The sequence below is a fragment of the Salmo salar genome, chromosome 11 (genome assembly GCF_965601325.2).
Source record: "Salmo salar chromosome 11, fSalSal1, whole genome shotgun sequence".
NCBI lineage: Eukaryota > Metazoa > Chordata > Actinopteri > Salmoniformes > Salmonidae > Salmo > Salmo salar.
Genome location: NC_138301.1, coordinates 98,486,291 through 98,506,551, shown reverse-complemented (window position 1 = coordinate 98,506,551; position 20,261 = coordinate 98,486,291). Strand labels below are relative to the sequence as shown.

The 20,261-nt window shown below is 40.3% G+C and overlaps 1 protein-coding gene across 3 annotated transcripts; it reads right to left on the bottom strand.

Moving 5' to 3' along the window:
* Nucleotides 1-3,364: 3,364 nt before the first annotated feature.
* LOC106563263 (LIM/homeobox protein Lhx3) lies at nucleotides 3,365-16,636 on the bottom strand. Of its 3 annotated transcripts, none has more exons than XM_045689992.2 (6): nucleotides 16,114-16,636; nucleotides 8,227-8,398; nucleotides 7,821-8,020; nucleotides 6,338-6,489; nucleotides 4,932-5,103; nucleotides 3,365-4,554 (listed from the first exon to the last, which is right to left on the bottom strand). In XM_045689992.2, exons 1-6 carry the CDS (start codon nucleotides 16,181-16,183, stop codon nucleotides 4,124-4,126), a joined length of 1,197 nt encoding a protein of 398 aa, XP_045545948.1. In that variant the 5' UTR covers nucleotides 16,184-16,636; the 3' UTR covers nucleotides 3,365-4,123. The 3 variants fall into 3 exon arrangements, with proteins under 3 accessions (XP_045545948.1, XP_013984167.1, XP_013984168.1); XM_014128692.3 differs by having other exon boundaries at nucleotides 7,821-8,023; nucleotides 16,114-16,635; XM_014128693.3 differs by lacking the exon at nucleotides 16,114-16,636 and adding an exon at nucleotides 10,378-10,788 and having other exon boundaries at nucleotides 7,821-8,023.
* Nucleotides 16,637-20,261: the final 3,625 nt, after the last annotated feature.

Here is a 20,261-nt window from a genome sequence, read left to right as displayed (position 1 = left end):
TCTCAGCCTACTCCCCTTCCTCAACCAACCACTGCATATGTGCTGCTAGTGGGCCACAGAAACACCCACACCACAGACTGCTATTCATTAACAGTTTGAGTTAATTGATTGTTTACTGAAATCAGCGCCTGAGGTAATCCTCTGAGCCCCTCGTCTCCTCCCACTCCCTCTTCCCCCCTCGCACTCTCCCATCTCCCTCCAAAACTCCTCCTCCCTACCCTCAGCAACATGACTGGTGGCTCTTCCCTCTAAGACCCCCAGGGCTGCTACATTAGGCCTGAATTGTTGCTGTGACGTGAGGGGCCCAGGGGAGGTGTTACTGTCAGGCTTGATTTACTCCCAGCCATCTGACACGAGGCGGACACTCGCTGGGGTCTTAGAGGGAAGGAGGGAGAAGAGAGAGGAGAGAGCCAGCAGCCAGGCTTCAAGCTGCCAAGGGCAGGGACAGCTCAATGCAACAGCCTAAAGCAACAGTACAATGCAACAGCCTATTATAGCAACAGAAAAATACAACTGCCTAAACCAACAGTACAATGCCACAGTGCAATAGTAAATAGCAACAACCTCATGCAAAATACCAATGTTACAGTCCACTAATGTAATAGCCTGTTAATAACAGCTGACATTAAAAGTTAAAGTAACGTTATATCCTGAAACCACTGATTGTGACAGTTATATTTTTGTTACTGAATGTCTTGTGATGTGTTGTCTCGTTGTCGATATGAAAAATGATTTGTGGAGGGAAAAAGTGTGTGGATGTCAGTTGTATTTAATTGTATTTTTTAAACTGTCAATTTTAATCCATTTTTGCAAATCTGGCTTTGAATGACTTTTCTAAATGCTACACTGGGGATTTATATATCTGGTTGAGTAGCTTTCAATCAAATACTCCTACTGCCAACAACAATCTAGACCTCCTGGGAAGTGGTCTACACACTACAGGATCCAGCTATTGTCTACAGAAGAATATGTGCCAGTCACCTGTCATGTCAAACATGTAACACACACACATACACACTGAGGCCTTTCACTAACATTGAACCCATACAATAAATGATTATACCCTAAATACTTACAACTTACACCTGATATCATCACAATGCATTCTCACTCAACACATTCCCTGCCCCCATTTGTCTAACACATTTGTCTAATTCCTTTTCCTCCATCCACTGAAAATTACCCAGCCACATCCAACCCCCAAAATGACTTACACATACAAAGCCACAGAGGAAACTTAAATTAATCTAAAAGAGTGAAGGGGATAATCTCACTTGATCACATTGTACACAGTTCATCCTCAGGTCATCCCCATCTCAGGTTTTTTCTCCCAGGGTTCCTCATACCTGTTGAGGGAGGGGAGGGAAGGGGTGGGGCAATGTCAAACCAGGAAGCTGGTAGGGCTTAGAAAGGCTGTTGTGGAAGCTTGAGACATCCTGATGTGTCCAGTTCCTCCGTCTCATTGACAAATCCGCCTGGCTCAGCCCGAATGTGAACTGCTCAGTAAACTGACCAAGGCAGGGATCGGGGGAGATTAGTGCTGCCTTTGACACTTCACTCTCACCCAGTCTTTGCAGGGCACCCTGGGATATGGTTACTCACCTGTTGCCTTAGCATGGCAATAGTGACAGCCGCAACTCAGGTGGAAGGATTCGATTTTAAGTCGAAGTGTTGTGTTCTTGTTCTTGTAACCTGAGAACAAGAGCCAGTCGTCCAACCCTAAACTGAAGAAGTTACGGGGATGTGTCAAAAAATCTAAAATACCTGTGTCAAAAAGGCACATTTTAATTTTGGGACATGTGTGTCTATGTCAAAATAAACAATTCAGTCTGAGAAACTTTCTTCAGCCAGTGTTTCTAAAAGCATCAATATTCCAACCCCTGGAAATAATATTTAGTTGGAGCAATTATGGTAAGTGCTTAGGTAAAATCTGACAATGCACAGCTATTCAAACACAGCGCCTATTGTTTATCAACATGCTTGGTATTCTACTCTCATATGAAGGTGAGGTGGCGTGAATCCTCATGTTACAGTGCTGCCATAGACAGATCATTATTATTAGACCAGGGAGGTCGGTCTTTTGGACAATCATCAGTTTGTGCAGAGAGTTTGTGAGATGTTGTTGGTTGAACTTTCCCTCCTAAATCTAAAATGTTACTCATATTTAGGACGTCTTAGGTTATGAAGCTATAGCTAAGTAAAATCCAGAGTTGTTCATGATCAGGTCTCCTTGGAACACGTTGCAAATTGCTGGACGTTGGCGAAAGGGTCCATCTAAAAGATGGTACAGATTGACGGGCTTTGTAAGGGTGAGGATGGTTTGTAATGTGTTGTCTGTGATGCTATGCACAGATAAAACCGCAATGCAAGTCTTTGTCACTGGGAGAAACAATTAAAGAAATTGACGTCACACAGACGCATGTACGCCACTCACACACACACACCAGACTGTTTAATCTATTTAATTGAACCCGACTTTGAATAAGTAAACAAATGAGGAAATTTACAAGAGGCATTCGATCCCTCCTAAGCTAATGGATTTAAGATTTTTATCCCGTAGGGGCATTTGGGCAAACAAGGCACGGTTATCTCTAAATCGACATGTTGCCTCTCAGTCTGCATCAAATTTCTGCACTAAAGAGCCGTTGAACTCTTGATACGGCTTTGGTCATTTGCCAGACAGCCAATCTGCAGACACAGCCAGATCTCCCGATCTCCTTTTCTCCTGCAGTATCTGGATTCTGATATAAGATCAATGTAATTAATACTCCAGGAAAATGAGGGATGAATATTGGAGATAAGCCACCACCCCAATTACCCTAGCTTCTGTTAGTGTTTTGCAGAATTAAGGTGTGCATAAAACACTTTAAAATCGAACATAGAAGAGAACCTAGGATACAGCCCATAGTCAATATAATACAATATAATAAAGATGTGATACAAGAGCCAGTGGTCAGTTTGGATTTAGCTGATACATTTATTAAAGACCTGTATCACTTAATCATCATCATAGAGAATAAATAACACATAAAACATCTTCCACATAAACAAACACGTACACCAGCCTGGGTTTCAGCATGCCCAGGTAGCTCAGAACGAAAAGAACAAGATACATCTGAAAACACACAAATGCATAGAAGTAATTGCACCTCTAGTTATCGGTGGGAGGCGACATCTACAACTTGTTTAGATCCCTGGCTGTCAATGTACATAATATCTGTGGTATCATATCGTCGAAGGGGTTGTATAAAAATAAAGTCTCCACAATGATAAACTGTAATATATATATATATATATATATATATATATATATATATATATATATATATATATATATATATATATATATATATATATATATATTAGACATTTGGCAACAACCAGACATGTAAAGACTCTGACTTTAACCAAAACCTGCATCGGTGCAGTACATATAAAAAAAGAGAGAAGAATAAGGTGGAAAGGATTGGGGGTAGAGTCTATCACAATCCAACTGGGCAAAAGTTTACATTTGTTATGTTGTCATAACGATAGCAGAGCTGGAAATAGCGTGTATCTGGGAGCTTCCTCTGGTGTAATATTGATGACACCATAGGGATCAAAAGCATGATGGTCCAAAGCTGCTGTACACATAGTTCAATGGTGGAGGACTGTTTGAGCAGATGCTGTTGAGACTTGAGACAGAGATTGAGTAGTCTGTCTGTCTGACCGTTAAAAGTTCTGATTGTAGGAGTGAGGTGCTTTCCTTTCAGACCCTACTCTTGATGCTATCGGAGCAACATATCAACAATCCGTCAGTAGCGCTAAACGATCATTCATAACAGGCCAGCACGCCATGATTCTGAGTCTGGTTCTCTTTGAGGAATGGAGTGTTTGAGTTCCAAGTGCTACCATTAATACTTTTTGATGGCCCAATCCTTCCTTCCAGTCCACTCAGATGAGGAGAAATGAAAAAGATTGACAGTTAATTGATAGAGAAAGATGGAGTGATCCAAGAAGGGTGGAAGACAGCAACCGTCCGACCCGGTCTCTCTGTTTCACAGGTCATGTGTGACTGTCTCTTTCCAGTTTGTGACACACACCTTTGAGTCCTTAGACCACGTTGACCAATCAACCCAGCTCATCAAAACTGGCCGTGGTCCACTTCATCCAACCAGGAAGCCGGGCTCGCTGGGAAGTCTGGGTAGCCCCCACTGCTGCCAGTAGACAGATCCGAGCTGGGGCCGTTAGTGCCACCCAACACTCCTCTCATGCCTGGGTTCAGCCCGGGGGCCCCGCCTTGGGTCATGATGGACAGGCCGGAGTCAGGGTAGACCAGGCTGGAGATGGGGGGCTGGTGCCTGGGCAGGGCCTGAAGCGAGACTGGGGACTGGGGTAGGCCGTAGGGGCTGCTGGAGCGGATGTTGTGGTACTGGTCCTGGGACTGGAGGACTCCATGCTCTAGTGGGAAGGGGCCGTGGCTGCTCTCCTGGCGGCCCCCCATGGCGAGGGACGAATCGCTCAGGCCACTGTAGATGCCGTTGGAGTGGCTGAGCTCCGACATGGGTGGCTCATCTGGAACACAAGGGAGGACACTTAGTCAGGGTGTGGCATTATGGAAGTGCTTATTCCATTTCCTGCTAATATTAGTTTGATTCTGGTCAACAATTTCCCTCAATAGAATTATTTGGGTAAATATAGGTTTTATTCTAATTTGAATGGGAATAAACCAAAATGTGTGGTTTAGAAATTGGCTATGTCTATTTAAGCCATGCACTTTAGGGGATAATAAATCATTTCAAGAAGACATTTGTATTATAATTGTGATAATTACATTTCTCATAATTCCTCAAATAGGAGCTTAAAGGCTGCCATCTGTATCCCTTTCACTTCGGTTAGATTCCTGTGAATACATCATCTCAGATGTCTGTCTGTTTGTTTTCCCATCATACCTGTAAAGGAGACCTCAGCGTCGCTGTCCATGCCCTCCTCCTGGATGCTGTCCTTGTCTGATTTTGAACTACCTCGCGACCTCTTCATGTTGCGGAAGTACTGTCCCCACCTCTGTCTGCCTGCATCCTTCTTCAGCCTCTTCTCTTTTGCTCGCCTGTTCTGAAACCAGACCTGGAGGACAAAGGAGGTATTTGGTACATATTGGTTTTGTTTGATTTATTTGAGGTATGTAATTGGGAAGCTTCCTGTTGAAGGCATACCCTCCAATAAGCCTTCTCCTACAATACACTTGTGAGTGAAGTGAAATAGATTTCTTAAAATTAGAAATCTATAATTTTGTGTTACATTTACAGAAGAGTAGGCTATACACAAGTAGTCAGTTTTATAACATAAATGTTGATTCTTTTGAACTGCATTTTTCGTTCATAGACTATAGGACATATCAGTCCTGATGTGAAATTCCAATCTACTTACTGGACCATTCCGGACATCATTTTTCTTGACTCTTTCTTCAGTGAAACTGCTATGCTTTTAAGTGGTCAGGTACAGCACATTAACATTAAAACTAAATTCATTTTCAAGGACTGTCTGGGAAGCAGGTCGCCTCTTCTTTAACTCAACTGGGAGATTAAAACAGTGGGGCAGAACACTAATGTTGGGACCAACATGCCCTGAGATTTATCACGCTAATTAACTTCGCGACAGCTACAAGTTGTCCTTAACCCTGGGAGCAGACAGGTTGCATGTTACCTTCTCACTGGGATCTACTAACCCGGAGTTGATTTTAATTATTCAAATTTCACTATGGCTACGTTCTAAATTTTAGCTGTAAACGTGTGTGATACAATTTGAAAACATTTGTATTTTATTTTAAAGAGACACTTATGATCGACGAACCATTCAATGTAAGCACATATTTTGTTGTTTACAATCCACATCATGCAAAGCCTAATTTAATTCAACCAGGTAAAAATGTTCCTCCTTTCTCTCCTACATATAGGCAAGGCCTATATTCATTAATGATATGCAGCTGAAGTGAACCCTCTTAACCCCCATTTCCCCTTCCGTGAATAATGAAGCGTGATAGTGGCTTCCGCGTACCTACTTTAAGTGTCCTTGCAAATAAACAATATATATGACCATAGTCAACCACAGTAGGGATCTTCCACGGACAGACAATATGCGAAGCTCTCTCTTAGCATTGTTAACGAGCTCGCGCTTACAGTTCTGACTTTCAAGTGTGTGGACTTCATTTTAATCCATCTCATCGTAAATTCTAACCATTCAAACCCGCTGGGAGGCCATTTCAAGCAGTATTTCAATGGAATCCCATGCATGTCCTTAAATAATAATAAAATAAGGACGCTAATGAAATGGTCTATAATGGAGGGGAATGGAGAGTTACCTGAACAACCCGCATATCTAGGCCGGTTTCTGACGATAGCTGTTCTCGTACGTGGCGGGCAGGTTTTGGAGAGTTGTTGTAAGCGTTTTTCAGGGTCTCGAGCTGTTTGGCGGTGATAGTCGTTCGTGGCCTTTTCGCTGTTGAGTCTGCCTCTGAAAAGAAAAAACACACAATGTAAGCCAGACCTTACCCAAAAATATACCCCATTAGGCCTGCTTTATGCTAAAAGACTTAACCTTAGATTCCAAGGGTAAATAGGCTATTTATAGATATTCAGGTTCAGCCATTGAAAAGTGCAAGTGACATACCAGAACTGAAAAAAAATGTATTGTAGAAAACAATGGAAAGACAAGTAAACTTCATTTTCTGACTTATTACTTTCAATAAGCCTAATTAAACCCAAATAAATACTAACTCTTAAACAAAAAGCCTACGAACAAAAACATATGCAAGACCATCCTACAAGTGAGCAAATACCGAAGTAATGAGGCCCTCTCATTAACAAAATAAACGTGTGTGGTTTTCCAAGAAAACTCCTCTTTAACTCAATGGGTAAATGAGCGGTTGGTTTAGTCAGTAAATTCACACAAACAGATGGAGAAGATAAAACTTGAGTAACACGAACTATTCACAAAGAAAATGTTGGCCTACCCTTGCTGGATTTCATTGTGTTAAAACAGATTATCTGAGGTCAGTTGTACTCAATTTAGCATGCAATAAATGAGCATTTTTATTAAAAAAGTATTAATTTCAAATTCAGTGGAAGAAAACAAATCTCGTTGTAAACTTGATTTCGTTTTCCCAAAAAGACGTTTGTGGTAGAAAACATGCCCATTTTGGTCATAGCATTTGACATCGTTATTTCTGCCAATTTAAATGATTTTACTTGAAATATGAGGCCTTATTGTAGCCTATGAGATAGTTTAGCAAAACATGGTCACCAGCGGTTTAAACACCTTTGAAACAAACGTCCTGAATAGTCTGTTGTGCAGATGAGGCTGAATCTAATCTTCTTAGTCACTGTAGGTCTGCTAAGAAAATAAAACAGAAAGAACTACGCTTTCTCTCTTCACTGCAATTGGATAGGCTGTATCCATATTGCTATCGATTGGGATGCGGGATACGACGCAATTAGCGCAGGTGGGTCAAGTGTTTATGGGTGACCTTATAGTCTTGTAGATCAAGTTCACAGCTCCAAGCAGTTGCTCAATAAAAGGTCAATGTATCAAATAAGTAAAACATTACATAACTTATTCGGTGATGCGTGCGTGATAGCCTATAATAGGTAAAATCCTTTTCCATGTTATTTAGCAGACATAAATGAAGATGTGGGCATTGTAGGATATACACATTCTTTGATATGGCTGAAATATCAACGACAGTGGATACATGCGTAATTACGCGTTAGAGTCTAGGCACTCTGGTCTTGGGGACACTAATTAGGTGTGATAAAGGTATGTTCAGGTATACTGTGACCTCTCACCTCTCTGTTTGGCGGTTTCGTAGTCAGCCTTGCACACGAGTCTGCTGTCCTCCATCAAGTAGTACTCGTCACCTGTTGCGAGCTGCCTTTTGCACACGATGCACGCGAAGCAGTGCAGGTGGTACACAAAATCCTGCGCTCTCCTCACCACTTGCGTCGGGGGAATACCTTGCTGACACGCGGCGCATTTGGTCCCAAATCTCCTTTTAGGAAATAAGAAGGTTATCATCAATACATTGACAAGTGAGCGTTTCATCACATTCACAACCTCAAAATAAAATGCAGACCGTGTGATTCTATCGAATAATTAGGCTTGGTTTCCATTAAATATTAGGCTACACACCTGAAATATTTTCAATAATTTTTCTTTCATTAAAGAATTTCATGGCGTATTTCTTGCACCCACTTAAAAAAATCTTCTTTGCAGTAGACTCTATCTTCCCGGCTGAAGCACTTGTCCGCTAGTTGGGATTGGCAGTCGCTGCATTTCAGGCACTTGCTGTGCCAATGGCGGTCCAGCACTTTGAGGATGAAGCGGTCCACGATGTGTTGATTACAGCCCGCGCATACAGGAATCTCTGAAGGGGACAAGACAGGATGACCATGACCATGTGGGCATTGTAGGATATACACATTCTTGAATTAAAACACTGCTTAAGAGAGCATTTGGTGGTCAAATAGTTTACGACTCAAAAATAGCTAAGCCTATTCATACTATTGTCAAATGTAGACATTTGTTAATGCATTTTATTTAGAATATACTTACTTATGATAATATCTAAATAAAGACACTAATTCGATACAAATAATTGAAATGTTTTGTTATTGATAAATTATACTTAATATTCTGAGATCCGTGACAAATTACTCTAATCCATTTAATTACATCTGAGTAATTAATTACTAAACCTAATTGTAATAACGTAGTAGTCTAATGATAGGGGCCTATGCCATGCCCTCACAACAAAACACACAATAGGCCTACATTATTTTAAATAGTTTAATTGAAAACAAATGTGTACTGGTAAAATAATACATGAAAGTGATCTTAGACCTATTCACATTGCTGCAATATTGAAAACACATTCATCTTCTTTTTTTTAAATTGGCCTATTTTTTCCACGTTAAGCACACGTTTACATGGCTTGTTTTATAGTTGACACTACTGAAACTTCACATGTATACATCTATTTCAGGGGAAATATGAGACAGTTTTGTCACTGATCTAGTATCTATACTATTGTATATGTTTTATTTTCATCGATAGCCTATATATTGTCACATAGTTGAGAATTGAAGAGTTTCATTACAAAACGCTATATATCCATTTTCAGAAATGTTGCTAAATTAGCTTTTATTATTTAAATAAATGATGAAAGAGATTGGTGTGTTTTTTAACTATCTAATCATGGCATGGAGGTTGTTCAATGACAGACATGTTTTTGTTTCAAATCTATTATTTGATGGTTTAACAATTTCAGAGACAAATAACCATGTTTTTTTTGGTGCAAAATGCTATATATCCGCCTCATGCTCAGATAAATGAGTACTACTGTTAGATTTTACACAGTCAAATGTAACACATAACTACATGTTTAATAAAGAAATGTACAAATGATATATTTGTGACATCAATATTGAATATTTTTTTTTATTCATTACAGTAATATGCCGCATACCACAGTCAAATATGCAGGATACGAACATTCCATTCCAGCTAAACAATGGATATATATTGTTTTTCAAAAAATACATTTGCATACACATCTAAACTCGATGAATAACACATCGTAGAACCGTATTATTTTACACATACATGAAGATGAAGGTACCCATAAGCAATAATTTTTGATGAAAAAAACACAAATTTGATAAACTGGTGGATATAGCGTTTTGGAAATAAACTCTTCAATTGTTATCTATTTAATTCAAAATATGTAGGCCTAATACAATAATCCGGTTGAATGAAAAGCATAAATGCATTGCCGATGTCACATGGGCTAACTGAGAAACCATCACCAAAAGGCACATTTCGAAGTGGATTTAAGTTGACGATGGTGTTGTGGACTCATTATTGATGTATAAATGTAGGGACACAATTTCAGTAGTATCAGATGTAAGTAAATACACTGTGCTGTCTATAAATTACAGCCATTCATTTGTTTTTTTCATCATCGCCATCATCATCATTTTTTTTATAACCCAGAAATGACAGTAAACGCCAATGGTTATTTTGTTCCTCCCATGATTATTGAAACCTGGCAACATACGTTACCCTTTCCCACGTGTGGGTGCCAGATGTACAGCAATACAAAAGGACCCACACAGCTGAAATCCAACTAGTAAAGCCATCTCACTGGGCACTGACGTAAATTTAGTTGGTTCAACGTAATTGAATTGAAATTACGTGAAAACAACGTTAATTCCACCAGTTTGTGCCCAGTGGGATAGCATCGAATACCTATTGGCTGATTGAGTTATTGAAGAAGACATCAAAAAGTACCCTCTTACTATCACTCCTCAAAAAAAACGCATGCCATGAAACAAACACTCTTACTTTGCATGGTAACCCGCTGATCCAAGTCCAGACCAGAAACGACAGTGGATCCCGGAAAACTCTCTAATCCTTTCCCTCTCTATCTCTCCCTGTTTCCCTTCTAGTTCTTGCGACCATGGGCTATTCTATTCCTATCCCTCTGTTTGAGGTAACAACAGGCGCATGGGTCCCTCTCTCTTTAAAACACTGGTCCATTTGTTCCCACTATAGAATCACTAGGGATAATAAAAAGGAAAGAAGAAAAAAACAAGCCCTCTGTGCCGACACTGGCCAAATCCCCTTCTGTATGCTCAGCCGCCCAATCAACGCTGGCCCAAAGGCTGCTCATGAGGTTTTACTTTACATCCGGTTTCCAAATCACGTAGAAGCAGGCCCGCTTCACACAGGGGGAAGGATGGTTTCGTTAATGCAAACGAGACCACAGCTAAATTTGATCCACGGTTCGAACACTGAATATGTTGGCAATATTCCCGCATTCGATTAGCAAAACACCATCCAAGCCTTTCCCACCAAACATGTTTTACGCATGAAATTACGCTGGAAATGCACACTTGCAGACAGTGGATCAGGTGAAATGTGTTTTGATGTCAGATTTAGTTTGAGTCACAAAGCTAAATGCTACACGTTGTGTGTTCAGTAGGCCTATTTACATGGTTTTATTGACCATTTAGGGATGCTGATGATACCGTAGAAATCATCACATTGACACAGAATTAATAGAAATTGTTTTAGGTAGGCCTATATGCTGCAAGTCCTATTTGCTCTAGAATTAGCATAAGCAATAAGACACGGCAGGATATGTAGGAATGATGAACCTGGCCTTCCATATGGCCAAATTTGTATACTTTATCATTCATAATTTACATATGACATTTAACCATATCTCTCAGAGAACCAATCGTTCCAACGTACAGCCAATAGTACAGCTAATAGTCAGCTCGTGTCTTCATCAAGTTCAGGATTAGCTCTAACTCATAGAATTAACTGAACATCAATAGACATAATATGAAAATGTACAATTTGCAGGCCATTGAACTTTTGGGAATAAGCATGGCCTACATCAAGACAACACAATGCACGAAAAGAAAATGGCCCTCTTTCAGCAAATAATGTCATTACAACTCACAACAAGCAACTTATTACTAAACTATCAACAAACGCTTGTCGAGTGAAATTGCATCACTGGCAACTTAAATACGTTTTGAGATGTTATCACTCGGCTTTATTATTTATTCAAAAGTTCAAGCACTTCGTGTTTCATCCGTCTAAGGAATCGCATTGCTATTGTTCATTTGTGGGCAATTTATGAAAAATTAATGGAGCATTTTTTTCTGCCAAGAGCAAGCGATGCACAACAGCGAGGGAACCACGTCATGAACAGGTGCATCAAATTCATGATTAATTCAATAGGTTCTGTAAAACTAGAATACGCTGCCTTGTCTCACGCAACAATCAAAGGTGTCTTGCTCACCAAGAATATAAACTGTAGCCTTTATGTCTGCCCATGAAAGCCAATTCAAACCTTAGAAATGTCAGTAATATTTATAAAAATCTCGTTACCAGGTTAACCTCGTATACATATCTGTCACATAATGCACAGATATGGGCCGGTTGTTACATAGGCATAGTTGTTACAATCTAAACCATCCCCCCCCAAAACGCAAACATATCTTTAAGCATTTAAGACAATAATGTTCTGATATTTTGTAAAATATCAGACACGTTTTTTAAAGTTCAGGTAGGCCTCCGCACTACAGCAAACAAAGAAAGTAGGAGGGAGGCTTGACAACAAAAGGTCTTTAATATCCTTAACCCATATGCAATGAATGGATAAATTGCAACCCGATTAAAACTGTGCGTCCAAATGTAAAAACGTGTTTTGTGGTGTTCAGGAGCAAAAAGATAAGACATATGCCTATGTCATTTCATAGATTCACCGTTTTTAACCTTAATCCTTCGCCATACAGATTTAGCCCTAATCCATTGTAATACAGGCGACAGGGGCGAAAAGTAGAAAACAATTAAAGGGATGTAGCCACGGTTTCGGTTAACCACTGACTAGTCTAAAAGAGATGTTGTATGGAGCGAATTGTGCATGCAAGAATCATTTTAATTTTGGACATATGCATGTAGGAAAAATAAGCATTTAATTGCAGTTACTATACAAATATTCAGAAATGTAAAATAGGAAAGTATAACGATCGAAATATTCGAATAACGTTATATGTTGTATTCATCATACCGTAGGCGTTATAGAAATAAGCTTGTGCGATACATGAAGGTGTTGGAACGAAATAAAACAACATCCCTAATTCTGAGTTGTATAAACAGCGACAACAAATGATTGATTAAATATCTAGGCCTAACCACTGTAATGTGCAAACCAAAAGCAGATTCGATTAAACACAAATCTCACTGGGCACAGACGTCAATTCAACGTCTATTCCACCCTGGTTCAACGTCATTTAATTGAAATGACGTGAAAACAACGTTGATTCAACCAGTATGTTCCCAATGGGATGGAATCATATGTGGTGCCCTGTTGAATACCTTTCCGTAGTTCTTCGCTCTGCGCCAGCAAGGCAAACAGCATCTCCGTGTTATTCGGTGCTCCTTTTGGAGAGTCCCGTTCATTATGTCCATCCATTACTCATAATCTCCTCACACGATAACGAAAAACGAATGTATTTATGTGTTCTAGGCCTTTCGCCCACATTGGGATTTTATGCAGTATATCAGGAATACAAAAAAATCCGCGCAGTGTGGTTGCATGCGCTCGAGTTTGCTTTATCATACAGTGTGTTGTCCGCTGTGGAGGATTACACAACGCAGGTACCCTAGCGACTGGCCTGTTAAAGCAGGGAGATAGCTGATCACCACCTAGCAGCAACTTGGAAAGAGGTGCGGGTACCAAGTACTCGTCGGAAGAAAAAATGAACTTCATGGCACATGATGACATTTGACTACGGTCTCGACCATGTTGGTGTGTTAAGTTGATGCATATAGGCTATGCCATTTTAAATGTCCTTTTATTGCACGAAGCTCTTACTTGACCATTAGGCTATAGCTGGTTCACTTATATATATATTTTTTGCATGATCTTATGAACATACATTTTCACAGCACGAGTAGTAGGTCTAAGAGGTTTTAATTGGAACTTTGTAAAGGCATTTACGCACGTTTCTCTAAGACCGTGTGTAGGCCTATTTCAAATCAAATCACGGCCATATAATAGGGCAGGCTACACAAATGCAAACGAAAATGGAGCCTGGCACATATATATTTTTTTATTTAGCCATGAAACTGTTTTGTTCCAAGTGACATTAGGCCTACGTACGTACCATTACAAATACTTGTCTGTAATAGACACGCAAAACGAGGTCTGCTTTGAGACCAAAGATTCAAATAGGCCTATACATATTTTCAAAGTAGGTAGCCTATTATAAAATAATTTTGGCCGTGATTATTGAATTTCTGTAGTTGATGTGTAGTTGACAAGGCAGAATGCAACTCTAATATGTGTACAGCATTCCATCCTAAACATAATGTAGGCCTAATAGTAGTATAGTTTTCAATGTTTCATTCGTTTTTTACCCTTTCTAAAATGCACATAAATAGAACGACATTTCAGGTTACTTGACCACTATTTAGTAAAATATTGACACACTGAAACACGTTTTTACTAGCCTACAGCTTTAGCCTACAGTAATTGCATCATATTAAAGACAAAAGTTTTATATTGGATATAAGTGCATTTTTTCTATCAATGTAAATGTGTTTTCTAGGCTTCTCCTCTCATTTAATGGAATAATTGGAGGCAAATGTCTCATGAACTATTATTAGCCTACATTAGAGCATAATATGATCCCCATTTCTTCTTATTATAACGGGACTAAACGTACACTTTTCATTTGAAAAATCTGGATCAGACGAAAAATATTCCTTTACCAAAGTTACTGTTATATTTCATTGGTTTAATTTAATTAGAAGTAATGTTTGATATTTGGGATGTTTCTGATATTATATCAGCCATCCCACTCAGGGTATCTATCAACTCAAAAGCAAAAGAGACAATCTTCCCAAAATGTCACCGTGTTGATGGGGTCACGGTAGATAACAATACAATAACAACACAATTCGTTTTAAAAAAGCCACATCTACCATTTCCATCACGTCGTTAACAAGAATATAAACCTGGCTGGCGAATGACACACACACACACACACACACACACACACACACACACACACACACACACACACACACACACACACACACACACACACACACACACACACACACACACACACACACACACACACAGACACACAGACACCATATCTTAGGCCTATAGCCTATGCTGACTTCACAAAGACGGCTGTTTACTTAGGGAAGAGATTGGCCGTTCAATAACATGTTGATCGAAGCAACACTCGGATGAATTTTATTGACACTGATCTCAGCCGCAAAAGGGCGCCTTGGGAAATCACGACTAGTACCATGGCCGCGTGGACCCCTGATGAATCTAAAATCAATGCCCCATTTGCCTGTATTTTCAGAGTATATGAAACACATTTGGTGAAAGGTGTGGGATGCTTCAGTGCTCCCTCTTCCTTGTCAGCTTTATAATATTTTGTATCTCCTATTGATCGCTCACTTTTGAGGGGCTAGGCGACAGTAATTGCGTAGCATGAGCGATGCTCTACGATCAAAAAAATAGTCCGTGAGAAAGGGGCAGTCATGGCCAAGTGTTTTCGTAAATATATGATTGTTGCTTTTATTTCTAAAACCGTTGCTAATCTATTGATTTTGATTTGTTAATGCAATATCCCACACGTAAGCCTTATTCGTTTCAACCCATTACGCACGGCAAAACAAGATATTTGGTGGCAAATAAAGGTGTACCTCCTTTATTTTAATCCTAATTTACAAACAGGAAGTAGGTACCGCACCTGTCGAAGGGAACCTGACACTTGTTGAGCATTTTGCCCAGGCTGATGACTAGGGAGGGCGGGGGGCGTCCTGTGTGCAGCCGGGCTGTGGCATTGTCGCGTTACACAGGCACTGCAAAAGCGCTCTGGAGGTCTCGTGGTCTCCAGTGACAGCCATGAGCGATGGTGTACAATGACACCACGCGCATAACATCTGTTGATATGATTCCCAACAATACAGCTCATTACGTATTCATAACGTCTCCCGCTGGCAGGGAAACAGAAACAAAATATTTAATATCCAACCTTGAAACAGTATGAATACCCAGTGAAATGTTGTTAAACTGGACAGTGGACACGTTGCTATGCGCCAATATGATGAAATCCATTCGATGTGTGTAGCCTAGCAATTCCTCTATTTTCACACAACTTCTCCCGTCTCGAAAAGGAAAGCACTAGCCTACTGTAACACTTCTTTCAGCATATAGGCCTAACAGTGATTTGTTAAACTCTTCTTTGAGAAGTTTAACTGATGATGATTGGGTGTGCTGTGAGATACAATGGGCTATTTCATGCCTGTTTGGATCCTGTCAGTAAAACTTTGAGGTGCAGGCGGATCCCCCGCTGTGCTGATTTGTTGTGGAGGCTAACTAGATATTTCGTAGCTAATTAAAAATCATTAACAGATCACAGGTGACTAAACCGCATCAAATAGACACACCAGTAGCCTACATTTCCACATGAAGTTGTATAAAAGCTCGATCATAAGTGCAAAAGACTCCAAACAAGAAAGCCGACTGCTTACCTTGACCTGCGCTGTATCGGGAGAAATTCCCGGGATTTTGACAACTCGATCCAGGATGTTCAAGCAACATTCTGAGCAGCTTTTCAGCTCAGATGAACATAAAGTCAATGGGCGGTTGAGTGAGATATACCGAGGAAGGGAAAGCAAGAAGGGCGACTGCTGAGCTTAATGATAAGAGCTTATTAGGAAACAATAAAAAACAAAAACGCAAGATCCTATTTGTTTATCCTTTGAGAGTCACAAAAATAACGTGAATGACGTTTATAAAAGTACATTTTTCGAAGAGGCTAAAGTAGTATATGCCTGTCGACCTTGTCTCTCTTCTTCGGTCCCTGAGCAAGGAAACTTAAAAATGCAGCAACTTGCTGTTTGAGTCGGTGTGTTGGTCGAGAGGAGGTAGAGAGAGGGGGTGGGGTGGGTGGCCATTACCAGCGTCAGCTGACCTCACGATTGGACCAGTGTTCGTTTTTAGAACAACAAAAGTATAGCTCGAGTCGGGATGCCGAGCGTCGCGCGTGGAGAAATATGCACTGTCCACGGTGCTGAAAAGGGGAGTTTCTGTATGTGAGCGAGGCCGGAGGCGTGAATAGTGTATGCCCACCCCCCCCTCCCACACACACACTCCGATGTTCAACACCCCCCTTCTCCTCCCTTCGCTCCTTATCCATCTAGAGGTACACGTGTCCATCTTTCATCCTGCAAAATAGGGCAATGGGAGATTCTTCGATACATTGTTGTCATGAGTTTTCATTCTCGTGCCCCTCTTTTGTTCGGCCAAGAATATACTAACAACAGAGACAAGTGGACGGAGCGTCATTGTGTTTTTATTCAGACTGGCCATACTATCTGTGGCGAGCTACCAGCATGCATTCTCCTTATTTACTGCATGACCTGAAGAAGACGCCAGTGGTATTCGAACACTTGTTAGCAAATGTAGATTTTTTGGCAAGGGCATTTCGTTGCAATCTGATTGTAATGTAGCCTACAGGTCTACATTTTTGTTTTTAGGAGTTCTACCAAATTTCTGAAAAATTGATGGCTACTATAACCAACATAGCGGATATCCTGCAATTGTATTTATATTCGAACCTAATAGCAAATTTCAATAACAATTCTATCCAATTTCAATAATGACAAAAACATGTGGGATGTATATTTTGGAATATAGGCTACACGCCTAATAACAATGACTATTGCAACAACAAACAGTAGCTATGTATTTGCTTAATATATAGCCCTGATTACAAATATTATTATTTTTTGAATAATTTGATGATTCTTTCTTTCTTTCTTTCTTTCTTTCTTTCTTTCTTTCTTTCTTTCTTTCTTTCTTTCTTTCTTTCTTTCTTTCTTTCTTTCTTTCTTTCTTTCTTTCTTTCTTTCTTTCTTTCTTTCTTTCTTTCTCAGACTCACTGTAACAGTTAATCTGACATAGTGATGACGTCGTTCTACAGCTTTGAGTTGATTTCAGCCGCATAGCAGGCTTACCAGTAGATCTGAGCCAATTACGTCATTACTTCATTCATGATTTTTTTCTACAGGGCAATTATAAACTTAAAAACATCACATACTATTCTAAGCCTCCCTTTCGCCCAATGTCATAATGTCTATCCATCTATCTATCTATCCATCCATCCATCCATCCATCCATCCATCCATCCATCCATCCATCCATCCATCCATCCATCCATCCATCCATCCATCCATCCATCCATCCATCCACCCTGTAAGGCTGGCTGTAAATATTTATATTTTTGTATTTTCTTTTACTGTATATCAATTTTTCTATAGGTTAATGGATGGATGGAACAGGTTTTTGTGTTCTACAGTAATCCCCAGTCAAAAAAATCAGCCTGACCTCTTTATGCAGATTAAGGAAAAACGGCAGTTAATCTGGAAGGAGCCATACACTAACTAGGATCCTATATATAACGTTGCCTCAAAGGAACTTATAGGAAAACAGCATAACAAAAGAAAGGAACCTTTATGCCATACGACTGTTTTTCTCTGCCTGCCTGTTAGATACTTGAATGTGTTTTTCCCTGGGATTTTCCACTAGGCCTACTGTGGGGTCAAATGTCAAGTTCGAATGAAGCAATAATCGGCTGTATAAAACCAGGATAAAACCATACCCTATTTCTAACACTGCTCATCCAAGGACCATATCCAGACCAAGGTCTTTGTAGCAATGCATCGCTGCTGGAGGGAAGTATGCATAAACAGAAGAGTACTATGTAGCCTGCTGAATGATGCTGCTGATGATGGATATAACAATGTAATAATATTTTTTTTAAGTAACAACAACAACAACAACAACAATAATAATAATAAAGGTTCTAGTTTTCATAATCATGAAAGTATCTTTTAATCATAGTCTTTGTGCAGTGTATACAGTATAACCACGATCTATTCTTTATTTCCATAAGGTTGTATATAATGTTAGAGTACTCTATTGTTTTCTGTTGTAAAAGTAGAAAAACACTGCCAGCAGTCTTGGTCCTGGAGATCTTCCTTGGACATAAGGCCCCAGACGTGATTTCATTAAAGGGACCACCTTAAAAAGGCTGATGCTTTTATTCCTCCACTCTCTGTGCACTGGGAAGCATCATTACAGGAGATTGGTAAAGTGTTAATGCACCTGGGGCCCACTTGAGAGAGTGCCCACAATCAGATTTGAAGGGTTCTCCACAAAAGGCTCCAGCGTTTACACCCCTATGTACACCTGCCCTCAAAGCCTAAAGGTCTGGCCTCGCTTTCTGTCGGAGAATACATGGAAGATATGGAGACATGACACAAGCCCTTCTTCTGAAAGGTGAGAGTCTCTTAAAGCGCTCTCTCATCTCCCATCTCAGTGTTTTTGTGATGTTTCCCAAACAGATCAATCCTCTGTATCACCCTCGAGTACAGTAGAGCCAATTGGTTTTGGAGAGTTCGCATTAATGTAGCTTATGTGTGTTGCTAAATATTGCTTGCGTGAATAACTTGAGCAGGGAGAAAAGTTGAATACATTCTGCCAATCTTCCTTTCTCACCCTGTCAGTACCAAGCAGTGAACTTCTTTGAATATGCAACTGGCATATTATGGCACGGTAATATCGAATTTGTGGCTCACTCAAACTTGACATATAATGCAATATACAGTATAGTAACAAAGTCTAAGTGATGGGGAAAATGTCACATTCAGCCAACTGGACTTGCAAAGGCACAAACATGTTAAAAACATGTACAAATGTTAACATAACACAACATTTCTGCTCTTGACTTTGCAATGATTACTATTACCACAAGAGCTCCAAAGGTCAGTCTTGTAGATGCATCTAGAGAGTAAAAAGAACCTTGCTGGTATCAGCAGAAAAAATTTAGCTCTAAATAAGAGCACTATTTTTTCAGGTCCAGCAAGTGTATTTTGTGAGTCAGCTTAACAGAGCTATTTTGGCAGCCGGGTCCACACACACACACACACACAGTGTCACTAAACGCCTGATGTCAGACTATAGAGTGAATCATCAGTGGAAAAGATAGTCCATTTCACAGCTGCAACACTTTCTAGGGAGACAGTACACTGTATTGCCATGCATCCTGCTTCCCATATGGGAGAATATTGGCCTCTCTCCATGTTGCCAGGTTGGCACTTTTTAGCCAAGAAAGGGCTTTCTGTGATGTCACAGCATCCATTACCTACAGAGGCAAAACTTCTGTGAAGAAATGTTCCCATCTGAGCAGGTTGAAGTTGTAAATCAGGAAGTCACATAAAACTCAGTGGAAACGTCAAGTCAGTGCGTCTAAACTGGAAGCAAGGAATTTGTGTTTGTGTGTGTAAGTTTGTGTACGTGTAGGCCAGTATGCATCTATGCGTTCTCTGCCCATGTGTGTGTCCATCACCACATATTTACAAGTGTGTCCTCTCATGCATGTTAGTGTATTTGAATATGTGTGCACATGCTGCATTTGTATAACTGCCCATGCACAGCTGAGTTTGGGGGAGCTCACCCCCGCCGCTTGGCTCGGCGCACCCATGCCACCCCTCTGACACCAGGTCTCCATTGTGTGCCTGTCGTGATCAATCATGTCCTCCAATGACTGACCTTGTGCGGGAGGGAGGGCACCAATCACACGCCTCATTACCCTGGCTTGGTTACTCCGAGCCCT

Coding starts and splice junctions, on each gene's coding strand:
- LOC106563263 (XM_014128692.3), bottom strand. CDS start 16,183: ATGTTGCTTGAACATCCTGGATCGAGTTGTCAAAATCCCGGGAATTTC. Junction 8,399..16,113: donor CCGATACAGCGCAGGTCAAG/GTAAGCAGTCGG, acceptor TGTCCCCTTCAG/AGATTCCTGTATGCGCGGGC. Junction 4,555..4,931: donor CGCTGAGGTCTCCTTTACAG/GTATGATGGGAA, acceptor CTTGTGTTCCAG/ATGAGCCACCCATGTCGGAG.